The 19,506-nt window shown below is 38.1% G+C and overlaps 1 protein-coding gene across 1 annotated transcript in view; it reads left to right on the forward strand.

Moving 5' to 3' along the window:
• The first annotated feature begins 8,444 nt into the window (after positions 1-8,444).
• The window catches only part of LOC131188285 (semaphorin-4E-like), a 36,512-nt gene continuing 25,450 nt past the window's right edge, over positions 8,445-19,506 (forward strand). Inside the window, exons 1-3 of the mRNA XM_058163456.1 lie at positions 8,445-8,696; positions 9,348-9,493; positions 11,811-11,870. Of these exons, the coding sequence (XP_058019439.1) occupies positions 8,591-8,696; positions 9,348-9,493; positions 11,811-11,870 (312 nt within the window). The 5' untranslated portion in view covers positions 8,445-8,590. The remainder of the gene's footprint in view (positions 8,697-9,347; positions 9,494-11,810; positions 11,871-19,506) is intronic.

Below are 19,506 nucleotides of genomic sequence, written 5' to 3' on the forward strand. Positions count from 1 at the left end.
TGTCAATCGGTTCTTCTGCGTAAGAGGGGCAGATACCTTTGTGGGTTCAGTCAATAGGAACAAGATGGACCCTATAAATATCATATTTTGACCAAAGACAAGTAACAAACATTTCAAATCCAAAGAGCTGCTGCTTTCCCAAATATTCAGACAGTTGAAAAATCAATAATTGCTTGACTTGTTATATACATTCAGAAGAAGTTGTTATATGTGGATGAACCATGACTGATCTTGGTGGTTCACCTCAAAAAGCCCAATTGATGCAGTCCAACGAGACATGAATCTGAATTCCTCCTAACGCAGGTGAAATGTAATGAGCCTTTGTGTTGCAGCGGTTAGAATGCAGTATTGCAGGCTAACTGCCCACAGCTTGGAGTTTGATCCTGATGGGCTTGAGGTTAATTCAGCCTTCCATCCTTCCGAGGTCGATAAAATGAAGACCCAGATGTTGGGAGCGATATGACGACACTGTAAGCTGTCTAGAGCAGGGGTCTCCAACCTTGGCAGCTTTAAGACTTGTGGACTTCAACTCCCAGAATTCCTCAGCCAGCTATGGAGCAGTATAAAAATCTAAGTGCTGTTGTTATGCAATGATAAAGGTCCATTTAGTTCTATACTTTCCCTGAGAACCATCACTCTTCAAGCCCAACCCATCTCACAGGGCAGCGGTTGTAGGGAAAATACAAAGAGCACTACTGTATATACCGGATTTTGTGTTAAATCGAAATAAAGCTAAGATATAAGTCAAACAAATAAGCACAGCATTCCATTCATGTTCCCCAACAAATGAAATTCAGAGATGGCGATACTGTTCAACTAGTCTATCGTTGCTGTGATGTCACTGGTTCTATTTTGAAATGTCTGAATTGTGACAATCTTGTTGCCATAATGGGCTCCATAGCAATTTCATACCCTTTTGAAGGATGTTTTTTCTTGAGTTGACCTCTTTCAGGTGGCCCCATGGGGTTCCACCTGGGCTGGTTGACTGTTGACAACCTGCAGAATTCTATAAATCACTGAGAACTGTCGCTCCAGCAGAAGACATGGGAGAGAAGGTCTACCCCTGCCTTGGGTGCTCAAATCACATTTGCACACCGTATTCCTTGAGGGGTGGCAGTGAAGACGGGGTAGGACCACATCCTGCTCTGATTCAGGCAGAAGATACCTATATGGATACCTCTGATTCAGGCAGAAGATACCTATACGGTTCATAGTCCTCTTCCCCCATTTACCTTTCTAGTTGAATATCAAATTCTTCTAGCTAGATAGAAAATATCTCCTAGTATGGGGGAAAGTTTCAAAATGGGGATATGAGAACATAGAATAATAAGGTTGGAAGGGACCTTGGAGGTCTTCTAGTCCAACCTTCTGCTCAATTGTTTTTTTTTTTATTTATTTCTTTTTGTCACAACAGTATACACAAACAATTGTCATAGATAAAACAACGTATTTTGAAGAAAATATATACATATATGTAAAAAAATATGCATCAACTATATCAATTTGATATGATAAAGGGAACAATAGGACAGGAACGGTAGGCACTTTTGTGCTCTTATGCACGCCCCTTATAGCCCTCTTAGGAATGGGGTGAGGTCAATAGTAGACAGTTTTTGGTTGAAGATTTTGGGTTTTTGAGTAGAGACTATGGAGTCAGGTAATGAGTTCCAAGCATTAACAACTCTGTTACAGAAGTCATATTTTCTGCAATCAAGTTTGAAGCTTTTGACATTTAGCTTGAATCTATTTTTTGCTCTTGTAATATTGCGATTGAAGCTGAAGTAGTCTTTTATAGGAAGAATATTGCAATAGATGATTTTGTGTGTTAAACACAGGTCATGTCGAAGTCGACGGAGTTGTAAGTTTTCTAATCCCAGTATTTCAAGTCTGTTGGTATAAGGTATTTTGTTGTTTTCGGAGGAGCGAAGAACTCTTCTAGTAAAATATTTCTGGACTCTTTCTATTGTATTTATGTTAGAGATGTGGTATGGGTTCCAGACGGATGAGCTGTATTCAAGAATAGGTCTGGCAAATGTTTTGTATGCTCTGGTTAGTAGTGTATTTAGAAAAGAAGCTGCATAAAATTAGGTTTACAACTCTTAGGGCTTTTTTCGCTATGTAGTTGCAGTGGGCTTTGGCATTAAGATCATTTGATATGAGAACTCCAAGATTTTTGACAGGGTGGGGGTCATCAGTTAGGTAATGTCCATCAAGTTTGTACTTGATGTTAGGGTTCTTTTTTCCAATATGTAAGACTGAGCATTTGCTGGTTGAGATTTGGAGTTGCCAAGTTTTAGACCAATCGGAAATTAAGTCGAGGTCTTCTTGAAGGATAGAAGTATTATTAGTAGTATTAAATAGTTTGACATCGTCAGCAAAGAGAACACAATAACTTGAGATGAGGTCGCAGAGATCATTTATGTATAGTATGAAGAGTGTTGGTCCAAGAACAATACCTTGGGGAACGCCACTTTTGACAGGAACAGGATTAGATATAGCATTGCCAATTTTGACCACTTGTTGTCTGTTTGACAGGAAAGCATTTATCCAATTGTGAAGAGGTCCCGAAATGCCGTAGGATTTTAGTTTGAGGAGTAGTTTATCATGTACTACTGAATCAAAAGCTTTGCAGAAGTCTATGTAGATTGCATCTGTTGCTTTTCCTTGATCAAGGTTGGTAGTCCATATGTTTTTGCAGTGGAGAAGTTGTAGATTACAAGACATTTTTTTTCTGAAACCAAATTGTTTATTAGAGAGAAGGTTGTTTGTTTCGAGATGGAGTGTAATGGATTGGTTTATGATGGATTCCATTACTTTGCATGAGACACAACATAGAGAGATAGGTCTGTAATTTTTAACAAGACATGGATCTCCTTTTTTGAAGATAGGGATGACTGTGGCTAGAGACCAGAGTTTTGGAAGGGAACTAGTTTTGAAGGCTTTATTAAAGATAATGCTTAGGGGTTCAGCTATATATTAATTGAAAGTTTTTTTAAAAAGTATGCACATAGTCCATCTGGTCCAATAGATAATGATGGTTTCAGGTTGTTTTTATATTCCTTGAGCTTAATAGTTCAATCATCCCACAGGCCTTTTGTTCAACCTTTGGGGAAGCAAAGGAACAGCCGCTGGATATCCTTCATCAAGGAACTTTACAGAACATTGTTTTACCTCAGTTCAGAACTTAAGAACATACAAATCCTGAAGGCTTTCCCCCATTAATGGCATATTTGTCCAAAGTTCTCAAATATATTGGTGATTATGTGCCGCCAGGTCTCTGACATTGCTGGAGAGAAGCCCACAACAACAACAACAAAGTTCTTTCCATGGCACAACTGTCTTTTAAATAAGATCTAGAAGCTAAAGACACTACAATATTTAACCTAGTTTTAGTCTGTTTCAGCAAAGGATTTCTTTTTCCAAAATAACTGAAGAGAGGCAAAGACACACTTGCAGTAATGTATATTTATGTATTGTCACCAGCATTTCCTTTTGCAAATATTTAAGGGATTTATGGTATTATGGCATAGGGCCGGGCTATTTACGGGACCACCTGCTACCGAATACCTCTCACCGACCTGTGCGCTCTCACAGAGAGGGACTCCTCAGGGTGCCGTCTGCTAGACAGTGTCGTTTGGCGACACCCAGGGGAAGGGCCTTCTCTGTGGGGGCTCCCACCCTCTGGAACGAACTCCCCCCAGGACTTCGTCAACTTCCGGACCTCCGAACCTTCCGCCGCGAGCTTAAAACATATCTATTCATCTGCGCAGAACTGGATTAGATTTTAAATTTATACGGGTTTTAATGGGTTTTATTATTTATATATTGTTCTTTTTTAATTATTTGGCTGTGTAGAATAAGTTTTTTAATTGATATTTTATTCTGTATTTATATGTACCTTTTTATTTGCCTGTGAACCGCCCTGAGTCCCTAGGGAGATAGGGCGGTATACAAATACGATAAATAAATAAATAAAATAAATAAAATAAATAAATAATCATCCATACAAATATTTCCTTAAATATTTGCTAAGGGAAATTCTTCCAATCCATAATTCTTCCCTTTTTGATATAATTTATATAAACAATAAAAGACCATGCAGTGCTTATGTCATTCTTAATAACGAAAAGAGGAAAATTTGGGGCAAGTGTTTACAGATATTACCTATTAATCCAGAAGTACTGGAAAATACACTTGTGTGCTATACTGTACAATATAATTTCAATATTTATATTAAAAGAATCATGATAGTTGATTCCTGTGCATTCTTTTACTACTCTCATTTTACATTTCAAAACAACCGAACCCAAAGGACAGTAGGGGTTTTCTTCCATTTGGAATAGAATAGAATAATAGAGTTGGAAGGGACCTTAGAAGTCTTCTAGCCCAACCCCGTTTAGGCAGGAAATCCTACACCACTTCAGACAAATGGTTATCCAATCTCTTCTTAAAAACTTCCAGTGTTGGAGCATTTACAACATCTGGAGGCAAGTTGTTCCACTGATTAATGGCGATGCTGGTTGCAGCATCTCTTGCAGGATGCCTTTGAATTTGTTGAAAGCACTTGTTCAATGTTAACAAAATCACAGAGCTGGAAGGGACCTTGGAGGTCTTCTAGTCCAACCCCCCGGTTCAAGCCGGAGACCCTCTACCATTTCAGACAGGTGGCCGTCCTGTCTCTTTTTAAAAGCCTCCGGTGATGGTCAGGCACCCAAATAAAATAACCCAGTTATTTTTTTTTAATAAAAAAACCCCACATTACTTCCTCGTAGTCGTCAACTAGGTTATTTTATGGCAGGGGTGTCCAAACTTGGTCCCTTTAAGACTTTTGGACTTCAACTCCCAGAGTTCCTCAGCCAGCTTTGCTGGCTGAGGGACTCTGGGAGTTGAAGTCCAAAAGTCTTAAAGGGACCAAGTTTGGACACCCCTGTTTTATGGGTTTGGGCCACTCGATCCGGGTTGCAAAAATCCTGGCGGTCGTTTAAACCAGGGGTCTCCAACCTTGGCCACTTTAAGCTTGGTGGACTTCAACTCCCAGAATTCCCCAGCCAGCAAAGCAAAGAATTCTGAGAGTTGAAGTCCTCCAGGCTTAAAGTTGCCAAGGTTGGAGACCTCTGGTTTAAACAGCAACAGAGAGAGGCAGAAAACTCCCGCTCGCTCTTCGTAAAGAAAACAAACCCAAAGGCTCGCCTGCCCAGAGATTGAAGGTCACGTGGTTCTTCGGGAGAAACCCCCCCTTTCTCCCAGGACGCTGGATGGGCGCGGCTAAGATAAAGGGGCGGGGCGTACGGAGGTATTTAAACCCTCGCCTCAACGGTCTCGTTTGAGGGTAGTAGGGGTGCGCGAGACGGAAGGTTGAGGGAAAGTTGGCGCCTGACAGGAGACTGTAAGCCGCCCTGAGTCTTTGGAGAAGGGCGGGATATAAATGTAAATAAAATAAAATAAATAAATAAAAATAAAATAAAATAAAATAAATTAAAAGCATGAAAACTTGGGTGACTTTTGCCCCGTCGTTCTCTGTCAGCCCAACTCGCCTCACAGAGTTGTGGTGAGGGAAATAGGAGGAGAAAGAAGGAGTATATGAGGAATCTTTGCCGCCTTGAGTTACTTAAAAAATAATAAAGGCGGGAGAAAATAAACGTCACCCGTTTTCATTAGGCATTTAAACCAGGGTCTCAACCTTGGCAACTTTAAGACTTGTGGACTTCAACTCCCAGAATTCCCCAGCCAGCAAAGCAAAGAATTCTGAGAGTTGAAGTCCTCCAGGCTTAAAGTTGCCAAGGTTGGAGACCCCTGGTTTAAACAGCAACAGAGAGAGGCAGAAAACTCCCGCTCGCTCTTCGTAAAGAAAACAAACCCAAAGGCTCGCCTGCCCAGAGATTGAAGGTCACGTGGTTCTTCGGGAGAAACCCCCCCTTTCTCCCAGGACGCTGGATGGGCGCGGCTAAGATAAAGGGCAGGGCGTACGAGGTATTTAAACCCTCGCCTCAACGGTCTCGTTTGAGGGTAGTAGGGGTGCGCGAGACGGAAGGTTGAGGGAAAGTTGGCGCCTGACAGGAGAAATAAACGCGGGTGCGGACGCTTCTGGGGTGCTATAACCGGGGAGCCAAAGGCTGAGAGAGATTGACTTCGGACAGAGGGGCGAAATAAGTGCCGTGTGTATGTGTGTCTTCTGAGGTGATATGGATATGAAGAGGGCAGTGTCTTAAGTTGACTTTGTAAATATAAATATAAGTTGACTTTGTAAATATAAATAAATAAATAAATAAATAAATAAATAATAAATTAAAAGCATGAAAACTTGGGTGACTTTTGCCCCGTCGTTCTCTGTCAGCCCAACTCGCCTCACAGAGTTGTGGTGAGGGAAATAGGAGGAGAAAGAAGGAGTATACGAGGAATCTTTGCCGCCTTGAGTTACTTAAAAAAATAATAAAGGCGGGAGAAAAATAAACGTCACCCGTTTTCATTAGGCATTTAGAGCAGGGTCTCAACCTTGGCAACTTTAAGATTGTGGACTTCAACCCCAGAGTTGAAGTGAAATGAGACATTCTGGGAGTTGAAGTCCTCCAGCTTAAAGTTGGCAAGGTTGGAGACCTCTGGTTTAAACAGCAACAGAGAGAGGCAGAAAACTCCCGCTCGCTCTTCGTAAAGAAAACAAACCCAAAGGCTCGCCTGCCCAGAGATTGAAGGTCACGTGGTTCTTCGGGAGAAACCCCCCCTTTCTCCCAGGACGCTGGATGGGCGCGGCTAAGATAAAGGGGCGGGGCGTACGGAGGTATTTAAACCCTCGCCTCAACGGTCTCGTTTGAGGGTAGTAGGGGTGCGCGAGACGGAAGGTTGAGGGAAAGTTGGCGCCTGACAGGAGAAATAAACGCGGGTGCGGACGCTTCTGGGGTGCTATAACCGGGGAGCCAAAGGCTGAGAGAGATTGACTTCGGACAGAGGGGCGAAATAAGTGCCGTGTGTATGTGTGTCTTCTGAGGTGATATGGATATGAAGAGGGCAGTGTCTTAAGTTGACTTTGTAAATATAAATATAAGTTGACTTTGTAAATATACAAATAGAATGAGACTATTGCCTTACACACTGTAAGCCGCCCTGAGTCTTCGGAGAAGGGCGGGATATAAATGTAAATAAATAAATAAAAATAAATAAATAAATAAATAATAAATTAAAAGCATGAAAACTTGGGTGACTTTCGCCCCGTCGTTCTCTGTCAGCCCAACTCGCCTCACAGAGTTGTGGTGAGGGAAATAGGAGGAGAAAGAAGGAGTATACGAGGAATCTTTGCCGCCTTGAGTTACTTAAAAAAATAATAAAGGCGGGAGAAAAATAAACGTCACCCGTTTTCATTAGGCATTTAGAGCAGGGGTCTCCAACCTTGGCAACTTTAAGACTTGTGGACTTCAACCCCCAGAGTTGAAGTGAAATGAGACATTCTGGGAGTTGAAGTCCTCCAGGCTTAAAGTTGGCAAGGTTGGAGACCCCTGGTTTAGAGGGTCTGAGGGGAGGGTTGACTTGGTTAATTATGGTGGGATCCACCTAAGAAGCCTGTCATAAAAGGCTAATTGGGAAGGAGGCTGAGGAGAAAATGGGGAAAGTGGAATGGGAGGGGGGGCGAATTAAGGAGTGGGGGGGCTTACCAAGGGAAAATAAGAGAGTTAGGTGGAGGGTGAAGTTTGAGAGGACTTAAGGTCAGTATAGAGAAAACGGTGAGAGGAAGTCCCAAAGGTACCTTTTTTCAAGAGGCAACTGGACTGGATGGTGGGGAATGGAAGGATCCAGTCAAGAACTGAAGAAGCTTCTTGGATGAGAAGCCAAACTTCAAAACAAAACAAAAATCAGAAAATACAGTTGCTTCTTAAAAGACAACCATGACCTGGATGACTGAGAATCTCTATAGACATTCAGTGAGAGGAAGGATGGAGGAAGAGGAGAAAATAAGAATACAAGTGCCAGTTCACAGTGTTACTATCCCTCTCAATACATATAACAGGAATATTTAAATTTATATGCTGCTCCTCTCACTTATAAGGTGGGGGGGTTGGGTTACAGACAGTAAAAAGATAAATATAAAAGTTAAAAATTAGAAAGCTATATGTTAGTAATTTAATACTGGCTGAGGATGATGGGAGTGGTAGTCGTATACCATATATCATTAAAAGTGCCCAGAGTGGAGGAAGGTATTTATGGTATCCTGAGAAGAATAACAGACTGCCTCCAATTTGAAGTATATTTTCTGAAATGAAAAATTGAGAGAATAGAATTGCCTGGAGATACCAGTAGAAGGAGGAAGAGTTTATTGGCAGAGAATTTGGAATGGTTTTCAGTAGAAACTAGGTATTTTTTTCATTTTCAGATGGAGAAAGTAAAATCCTGAAAGATGAGTTAGAATTAGAATTTAGAAATAATAGATTCCTTCCTTCCTTCTTCCTTCCCAATAAAGGAGTTGATCAGCAATTAAAGCTTTAACATTTAAATTAATATTGTAGAGCAAACTCGTGACTCTCCCTGTGTTTGTTTCTGTGTTTTGGACTGTGAAATTCCGTGATCTCAATGCATAGAATGTGCAACAATTTAGTTGAAATCCATGGGCACTACAGCTGCTTTTTGTCTTCTAATTCTTTGTGGAATAATTCAGCAGGATGCAAGCAATCTTCAGAATGTCATACCAAGAAAAACAGTGAAATACCAGTGTAAGCATCTTATTGAATCTATTATTATAAACTCTACAGAAATATGTGTCCAACAGGACAGTTTCTTATTAAATATGGCTCTCATTACCTGTTTATTAGTTATGGAAATTAAATGAATTGCTTTGTGCAAATATAACCATATAGGGCAGGCTGTTTAAGATGAATAAAAATTAAATAGTTATCTTGCATTAATGTATAGTCTGAATTTTCAAAACTATCGGGTTTATTCCTATCAAAATCTGGGCTAGACTGATTATTGAGCAAACTACAATATAACGCTTATATTGAGAATTCCTGAAACTTTATACAGTACATTGACTTATCCAACTTTCCTCACTAGGAAGGCTGAACTTCTTTCAAGGTTATTTTTTATGCAAAACTGAGGTTTGGCCAATAAAATACTAATACTTACAGTATATGATAATATACTTGTGTTATCAATTTTCTTTTTGCACATTTATAAGCCAGTTTTCCATTTAAAAGTGCCTGTGGCAGTGGGCAACATTTCAAAGCAAAAAGGAAGTAATGCAAGAGAATTCCATATGTGGAAACTGAAACTAGAAACCAGTTTTTTTAAGCTATGTAAAGATTTTATTCAGGATCATATTTAACAACACCAAAGATTTAAAGCATTCCTTTCTTTTTTTAAAGCTGAAAATCTAAAGATATTTAAAAAGCAAGGACTGTCCAATTTTTCTACTCTTTTGCTGAGTGAAGAAACAAATACTTTATATGCTGGAGTCAAAGATTATATCCTTGTTTTTGACTTAAATGACATTTCTAAAGAAATATCCAGAGTGAGTATTTTAAAATTCTCATGTATCTTTTTATTGAAAACTTTTGTTTACTTTCAATAAAGTTCTTTATTTTACCTGACACTATTTATCCCTGTAATTTGATAGTGCCTACTTTAACTATCAGAAATTCCCTGTACTGTCAGAGACCTTTCTTAACAGGATGTAATTTTAAAAAGTGCAAAGCATATCTTCAGTTCACCAAGAATGGAAGCTTTTGAAAACATGAATCTAGTATACTACTAAAACTCTTGTCTGAGTGAAACAGTGTATTGTGGGGCAACAAGGAATGTGCCTCCCATGGTTTTTATCTAGAAAAGGATTAATGACTGGAACGGGGCCACCCTAGGGGAGGGGGGGCGGGAGGTAAGGATAGGGGAGTTTGACTGCCACCTGTCACTCCACACCAGCCTTCCCACTAAATATTTAAAACCAAATGAGACATTTAGTCTGATTTTGTTGGATTGAAAACTCAGTATTTTATAGTGCTTGATGCAACACAAGTGCACCAAGCTGATAATGTTAGGTGACTATGGCCGGAGGTCCACAACCTCAACATTCATACCCTGGTTGCACTACCTGCTTTGGTAGTTCCTATTGTCACCTATGTTCCATTGAACAATTTCCTGGCATCTTCCCACTACCTACTGTTTGTGAGAGAGCCAAAGTGCGGTCATATCCTGTGTTGATCTTTGCGTAATTAAAAGTTTTTGGAAATACTTATGATAATACCACTTTTGTTTAAAAAGCAAAGAGATGAGATGTGTAAGATTGATGGGAAATACTTCAATCTCACTGGAGATAAAAACTTTTTAAAATGTCTAAAAGTTATTTCGGATATTAAAATATAAGCATTGGTACTGAAGAAAATAAATTGCAATAGAGGGAAATTTTCTCCCCTAAATTTTTGTAAGGAAATTAGGAAGAGAGTTCTAAATATTATTGCAAACTGCAAGAAAGTTGCCATTTCATCAAAGAATGACCTAATATCCAAACCTGTATAGAGATACAAAGGACTTTTCTTTAAGCACAACACTTCATACAGGAATTTTAAAAATCCAATCTATTCCTGGCTAAATGTTTCTACCTGAAGCATATGTTTCTCTGCTTCACTTACTTAGAGCTCCCAATTCTGAATAATGTAAACATTATTCAGAATTCTGAATAATGTAAACATTATTCAGAATTCTGAATAATGTAAACATTATTCAGAATTCTTTGGGGAGTTGGAAAACCTTACTCTTTCTTAGTTTTTCTTCATGGACTTCTCAAAGGAAGTTTTCTTCATTTTGAGAAGACAAAAATCTTTATTAGTAGAGGGAAGAGCAGGGGTAATCTGGTTCTGAGAAAATGTGATAAAGAGCTACCTCTCACTCATAGAAAGTATAGAGACTGGCAAACAGGCTATTAATCACAGCCTGATTAAATGCTGATGAAGCATCCAAACTATTTTTGGCATTTCCTTTTGCTTCCATTGGCTGATCCTTGCTTCCATAATTTCTGTTCTAAAATGCAATTAGCACCATGTAGCTCATCTCAGCAACTGACAGATTATCTAGCCTAATGACTGCTCTCACAGGCAGTAATAGTTAGGGTTTCATTTGCTATTTGGTCATTTTTTGCTAAGAATACAAGAAAATGAAGCTGTCTGTGCCCAAACAGGAAATTAGATGTGAACTATGTAAGACCTAAGAGGCTAAGCAGGTCCTGCTGGGCATTATATTTCCATTGCTTTTGGCTTGGCTCTTTAGTTTTGATTTTATAGAGTGGACCTAAGGCCCTTCATTATTTGCAAATTACCATTCTCAGACTTCTGGCAAAAATCTGCTACCTTCTCTCCTTGAGGGGGAATGAAGGAGCAGGCAGAGAAGAATAATCTTACCTATTTGTTCTATTACTACTACTGGGAAAAAAAGCATGGCCACATGAGACTTCAACCCTCCACATCATCCTGGGTTTATAGGATATTGGTTTCCCCCTTTCCCATCTAGTCCCTTGGCAATTGTCAGAAAGCGAACTAGAGATTGATACAGAAATTGGAGCAGAGAGGCACAATTGAGAGATAAAACTACCATAGATTTTAAAAAAAAACAGTTTTTCTCAGAAAAATAGTCTAAATATGAAGCCATTTCTAATCTAAGATCATTGGGTCTGATATCCTGGCCATAAAATCTTAATACTTGGATTTTGTGTGTTAAACATCCTATATAGGAAGAGGGTATTCCTAACTGAAGGAACTGGCTAGAAACAATAGCATTGGCTCAGCACGTTTACTTTATGGAAGATTTTAATATGTTCATTTGCCTGTTTTTATTCCTAGATATCCTGGTTTGCTTCAGAGGATAGTAAGCTTCAATGTCTTCGCAAAGGAAAAAGCAAGGTGTGCCTTGCTATAAATATTAAATTGATTTCTGGGATAGAGTATAGTTGCACTTCATGTTTAAATTGATTTTCTTAAATTGTTCTTAAATTGATTTAGATAGATTTGTTATAGAAATGGCTAGTGTATATTACCATATAAAAGTAAACAGCTGAGGTTTTATGTTATTAATTCTACTGTACCAAAAAAGTAAGAAGTCAATGCTTTTCTTTTTCTTTTCCCATTTACTCTCTACTTTTCCTCTTTTATTTTCCCATTATTTACAGTTTTCTTTGTACTCCTATATTTTATATTTTGATAAACTAATACAATACTCTAGAGTTAAATTGATTTTAACAATTTCATTTACTAAGAAGAAATGTGAATTGAAACCTCAAGCAGAAATTACTTGGGAACACTAATAAAATAGTGGGGGATTTGATGGGAATAGTCCTTGTAAGAGATTACCAGATTTGCGCCCAAGGGAGAGGTCAAATGCATCACCAGTCTCAAGTCCCTTTGCACCCACAAGAGTTCCAAGTCCAGCCCACCTTGAATTCCATTGACTCCAGCCAACTTGCTTCAACCTTTAGTAGTTCAGATTCTTGTAGACAGCTTAAGCTTCCAACAAACCTTTGTGTTCATTTAAACTGCCTGGACTCCTGATTTCCTGTGTTTGACAGTCTTGCCTGTCAAGCTAGTATCTGTGATTGGCTAATATATAAAGAAACCTGCCTTCAGAAGTCCTGTAATAATGTTTTAGAAAAATTGTTTATTTAGAAACTTTATGTGGGAACAGGATCAGAACCATAAATTGTATGACTTTTTACATTTGCATATCCAGGTTGATCCAGCAAATGTAAAGCATCATTGGCTAACCTTTGATGCATTTTTTAAATTGTATTGCTACATATAAATGTAATATATAATAAAAAATATCATCTTTTTATAATGAAGTCATAATAAATATGATTTTATATCCTAATTTATTTATTTTAAATCCTGTTTTAAGCTGCATCTTGAAATAGAGCATGTCTGAAGAAAATTCATTACCAAATATATAATATTGTGGAACTGAAAAGATACAACATCTCTTTATATGTGGCAATAATTGAGATGCCTTATTGTTTGCAGATCATGAACTAATACTTTGCATGAAAAAAGGATGGGAAGATTAATTTCAGTACACAGGACAGATTTGTTAAATACATAAAATAAGTAGATATGTTTGTCCTCCTTATACTATTAATTTTTCTGTCTGATCAATACATGTCCAGTTTTGTTAATTTATTTACTTTTAATTTTCTTTTCATCACCCCTTTCTTTTTTTCTTTTGTTAATGTAATTCCAAAACAGGCAAATAAATTGTGTTTTTTAATTGTACTTAAAACGATTAAAATAGTAAAAAATAAAAATCTGCAATTCAAAACATTCAAGAAATTATCTTTAAAAACCAAATTATCAAATTATTATTTGTCATCCTGAACCATCTGAAAGAATGATGGGGCAAATATTAGGTAGAATGAGAACTTTAGTCATGTAATTTACAAGTTACAAACCGGGAAAACTTAGAAGCTACAACTGGCTGTTTGAAGCTTCAGGCCTACCCTAAATCTATAGCTTTAAATGAAAGAAAATGCCCATATTGAAGTCAGTTTCCTCATCCCTAGTGGTCCTGGAGGCTATAATGACAGGAAATTTCTAACCTCCAATTTCTGGAATTTCCAATGAGCCCATCTAACTAAAAGTTATCTATAATTTTTGAAAACTCTGGGTCCTATTTGAGATGCAATCTTCTGCAGTCAGCTGTTAATCGTGAAATTTGACAGCTGTTCTCCCAAAACACAAGGCTTCTTGGAATCTTTTAGTTATCGACCCTTGTATCCCTGACTGATAAGTTGGGCCTTAAAATAAAAACCATTTTTTGCAGGCCAGTAGTTCTCTTCCCTAAGTAGTCCTTATTGGGAGAAAGGCTGAATGTTCCTTTTAAAACTTATTCTAAAGTCCTGAAAAGAAAATAACTGCTCCCTCTGTACATCATTACCCTCTTCTTAGTTCTCAGATAGTCTTGTGTTAAGGACTACTGGAGACTAGTTATCTCTGGAGAAAGAGATACAAACTGAAGTTGGTGTCTGAAGTCTTGGAGCAATTTTTTCATTAGATTGGACTATGTTACAGGAAGTTTGGAGTCCCTCCTTTTATTTGAAAGTGAATATATAAGACTGTTTGGTAGTTTTGTATATTCTATTAGTTTTGTCTGCTATAAATTGTCTTTGCATTCAGGACAAATAATCTGCCATCAACAATAGTGAACTGATTGGATTGCAGTGTTAAACAACAGTGCTTAGTTGTGTGTTGGTTAGTGTGTCTTTTCACACTAACAGCTAATAATGAAGAGATTGTATTGTCCACTTAAACATGAAGGGTCCTTGGTACTCTTTGAGCTTGCTTGTTTTCTTGCAGATGTTTCATTACCCAAACTAGGTAACATCATCAGTCCTAGTAAGGAGTGTTTTTTGCTGTCAGTTTATATTCTGGTGGTTTATCCTGTGAGTGTTGATGGGGGTGGTCTTAAAGATTATTTTGCTTGGGCAGTTTACTGTTGGCTGCTTGGCAGTTTCTTGATTGGGGTATTGTTTACTTCTCCTTTATTGGTAACTAAACATTTATGCTCCATGGTTGAGGTTGGTTTCTTGTGGTAGCATCCAGCCTTCTTTATTCTTGTTCAAATACTATCACTAGTTGTCATTTTGTAAAGCATTTCATTACAAAGTGCTATTTTTTAAAAATTGGGGCTTAATAAAATGTGCACTTCAATTACTGAAGTAATGTTTGGCTATTACTAGTATTTATGAATGTGTTCAGTAAGGTGGGACCATTTGAGAAGACAGGAATGGACAGTCTAAACCAGGGGTAGTCAACCTTTTTATACCTACTGCCCACTTTTGTATCTCTATTAGTAGTAAAATTTTCTAACCGCCCACGGTTCGGGGGGAGATGCATGAGCTATTCTGGGATGAGGCTCTTTTGTTTGCGGTCACAATATAGCGCCATTTAGTTTCACTTATGTAACGTGAACTAAACTTATGCGTGGATGATACAAATAGTATATTTTCAGAAATTTAAATTGTTATGGGGAATTTTATGAAAACCTAATGAAAATGTTTTTAAATAATGCTATGAACATTTTTTAAAAAGTCAATTAAATTAAAAAAAAGGAAAGTGCTTCAGTATCAGACAAAACCCCTACTGCCCACCATGAAATCTGGAACGCCCACTGGTGGGCGGTAGGCACCAGGTTGACTACCACTGGTCTAAATGGTATTTTTGAACTCTGTTCTAGCAAAGAAACTCTCTAAGATTTCTCTTCTTTCCTTTGAATGGAAATACTACAGCTAGAAACTGAGAACTTATAATATAACAACAGAGTTGGAAGGGACCTTGGAGGCCTTCTAGTCCAACCCCCTGCGTGACTTGATTCATGTATACCAGGGTGTCAAACTCATGGCCCTCAGGCTGGATGCGTCATGCGCTGGCCACCCCCACCCCTGTTTTAGCAAAGGGGGAAAAAGTTACGATACGTCATCTGACAACGTGTTGTCGCGAGTTTGACACCCCTGATGTATACCCTCTGCTCTGTTACTGAGCTGGGGCTCTGTTCTTCAAACTACCTTTTCCAAATGCATCCCCTTGTTTCACTTAGGAGAAAGGAGTTAGGATTTCTTTCCCTCAACTGCTGTCTTTAACAGGTGAGGCTGTTAATATAAATCCACTGAATTATGAACCTTTTCTTTCCATTCATCTCCAAATCCAAGTAGTAATATGCATGGTCTGGCAATTATCCTGACCATTAACTATTAAATAGAATATCATCACACTTTTAGATCCCCTTTAAGTACAAGTAGTCCTTGACTTATAACAGTTCATTTAGTGACTGTTCGATGTTACAATAGCTCTGAAAAAAGTGACATGACCATTTTTCACACTTACGAACGTTGCAGTATCCCCATGGTTACGTGATTTACATTTGGAATTGGATGCTTGATAATTGGTTCATATTTATGATGGCTGCAGTGTCCTGGGGTCATGTGACTATATTTTGCAACCTTCTATCAAGTAAAGTCAATGGGGAAGTCAGATTCACTTAACAACCGGGTTACTAATTTAACAACTGTAGTGATTCACTTAACAAATATGTCAAGAAAAGTTGTAAAATGGGACAAAACCGGGGTGAAATGCTCCCAATTCAGGTCGGATTGCCCAATCTGGTAGCAATGGCAGCGGGTGGTTCGGAAAACCAGTAGCAAAAATCTCTGCGCCCTCCCCCTGGCCATGCCCAGCTGATCCGCGCGATCATCAGAGTTGTTTTTTTTTTTACTTTTAAAAGCATTTTTTCTTCTGCCAAAAATTGCTTTTAAAAGTAAAAAAAAAAAGTATCTGATGATCGCGTGGCTCAGCTGGGATCACCAGAACCCTTTAGAAGCATTTTTTCTACAGCCTCTTTGGCCAAAGAGGTTGTAGAAAAAATGCTTTTAAAAGTAAAAAAAAAAAAGTTGGCCACGCCCACCCAGTCACATTACCCCACTACCACCAAGCCACGCCCATAGAACCATTAGTAATAAATTTTACATTTCACCCCTGGACAAAACTCACTTAACAGATTTCTCACATCATAAATTTTGGGCTCAATTGTGGTCATAAGTCAAGGATTACCTATACGCATATATTTGTGCTTCACTGCAAACTGCTTTGTGAACTCCTCCAAAAACACAGTTTTGAATAGAAATATAGGAAACATTGGGAAAACTGTGAATTATATAGGAAAAGGTTATGTGTGATTGATTGATTACAACATTTCTATATTAATTTGATAGAAACCTAGACCACCTTTCACCTGAAGGGAGTGCCAGAATAAGATAGTTATGGCTATTATCTCCATGTGCTGTTTCAGCAGTAGCTGCAATTCTAGCAGAACCTTTAAGTCATGGACCTGCTTTTTTAGAGAAAGGCCAGCTTGTCCAGAATTGGGATCAAGCCAAATCAATTTATAAATAGTAAATTGCTTAATATATGCTTTGAAAGAGAAGTATTATGAAGGCAGACTTTAGAGAAAAATAAATTTATAGAAAAATAAACCTTGACTTTGTTTCCGATTGGTCTAAAACTTGGCAACTTCAAATATCAACCAGCAAATGCTCAGTCTTACATATTGGTAAAAAGAACCCTAATATCAAGTACAAGCTTGATGGACATTACCTTACGGACGACCCCCTCCCTGTCAAAGAGTTTTCATATCAAATGACCTAAATGCCAAAGCCCACTGCAACTACATAGCAAAAAAAGCTCTAAGGGTTGTAAACTTAATTTTACGTAGCTTCTTTTCCAAAAACTCTACACTACTAACCAGAGCATACAAAACATTTGCCAGACCTATTCTTGAATACAGCTCATCCATCTGGAACCCATACCACATCTCTGACATTAATACTATCGAACGCGTCCAGAAATATTTTACTAGAAGAGTTCTTTGCTCCTCCGAAAACAACAAATACCTTATACCACCAGGCTTGAAATCCTGGGTTTAGAAAACTTAGAACTCCGCCGACTCCGACATGATCTGTGTTTAACACAGAGAATCATCTATTGTAATATCCTTCCTGTAAAAGACTACTTCAGCTTCAATCGCAACAATACAAGAGCAAACAATAGATTCAAACTTAATGTCAACCGCTTCAAACTTGATTGCAGAAAATATGACTTTTGTAACAGAGTTGTTAACGCTTGGAACTCACTACCTGACTCTATAGTCTCTGCTCAAAACCCCAAAATCTTCAACCAAAAACTGTCTACTATTGACCTCACCCTATTCCTAAAAGGACTATAAGGGGTGTGCATAAGAGCACAAAAGTGCCTACTGTTCCTGTCCTATTGTTCTCTTCATTATAGTATTATATGCATACTTTTACTTATACTTTTACTTATATATCCTTTTTCTCTCATGATGGGTTATTGTTTATGTTGATTGTATATACCGTTGTGACAAAATAAAAAAAAAGTCTCTGATGATCGCGTGGCTCAGCTGGGATCACTAGAACCCTTTAGAAGCATTTTTTCTACAGCCTCTTTGGCCGAAGAGGTTTAGAAAAAATGCTTTTAAAAGTAAAAAAAAAAAAGTTGGCCACGCCCACCCAGTCACATTACCCCACTACCACCAAGCTACACCCATAGAACCATTAGTAATAAATTTTACATTTCACCCCTGGACAAAACTCACTTAACAGATTTCTCACATCATAAATTTTGGGCTCAATTGTGGTCATAAGTCAAGGATTACCTATACGCATATATTTGTGCTTCACTGCAAACTGCTTTGTGAACTCCTCCAAAAACACAGTTTTGAATAGAAATATAGGAAACATTGGGAAAACTGTGAATTATATAGGAAAAAGGATGGTTATGTGTAATTGATTGATTACAACATTTCTATATTAATTTGATAGAAACCTAGACCACCTTTCACCTGAAGGGAGTGCCAGAATAAGATAGTTATGGCTATTATCTCCATGTGCTGTTTCAGCAGTAGCTGCAATTCTAGCAGAACCTTTAAGTCATGGACCTGCTTTTTTAGAGAAAGGCCAGCTTGTCCAGAATTGGGATCAAGCCAAATCAATTTATAAATAGTAAATTGCTTAATATATGCTTTGAAAGAGAAGTATTATGAAGGCAGACTTTAGAGAAAAATAATTTTATAGAAAAATAAACCTTGACTTTGTTTCCGATTGGTCTAAAACTTGGCAACTTCAAATATCAACCAGCAAATGCTCAGTCTTACATATTGGTAAAAAGAACCCTAATATCAAGTACAAGCTTGATGGACATTACCTTACGGACGACCCCCTCCCTGTCAAAGAGTTTTCATATCAAATGACCTAAATGTCAAAGCCCACTGCAACTACATAGCAAAAAAAGCTCTAAGGGTTGTAAACTTAATTTTACGTAGCTTCTTTTCCAAAAACTCTACACTACTAACCAGAGCATACAAAACATTTGCCAGACCTATTCTTGAATACAGCTCATCCGTCTGGAACCCATACCACATCTCTGACATTAATACTATCGAACGCGTCCAGAAATATTTTACTAGAAGAGTTCTTCGCTCCTCCGAAAACAACAAAATACCTTATACCACCAGGCTTGAAATCCTGGGTTTAGAAAACTTAGAACTCTGCCGACTCCGACATGATCTGTGTTTAACACACAGAATCATCTATTGTAATATCCTTCCTGTAAAAGACTACTTCAGCTTCAATCGCAACAATACAAGAGCAAACAATAGATTCAAACTTAATGTCAACCGCTTCAAACTTGATTGCAGAAAATATGACTTTTGTAACAGAGTTGTTAACGCTTGGAACTCACTACCTGACTCTATAGTCTCTGCTCAAAACCCCCAAATCTTCAACCAAAAACTGTCTACTATTGACCTCACCCTATTCCTAAAAGGACTATAAGGGGTGTGCATAAGAGCACAAAAGTGCCTACTGTTCCTGTCCTATTGTTCTCTTCATTATAGTATTATATGCATACTTTTACTTATACTTTTACTTATATATCCTTTTTCTCTCATGATGGGTTATTGTTTATGTTGATGATTGTA

Source organism: Ahaetulla prasina, chromosome 1, assembly GCF_028640845.1.
Source record: "Ahaetulla prasina isolate Xishuangbanna chromosome 1, ASM2864084v1, whole genome shotgun sequence".
Taxonomy (NCBI): domain Eukaryota; kingdom Metazoa; phylum Chordata; class Lepidosauria; order Squamata; family Colubridae; genus Ahaetulla; species Ahaetulla prasina.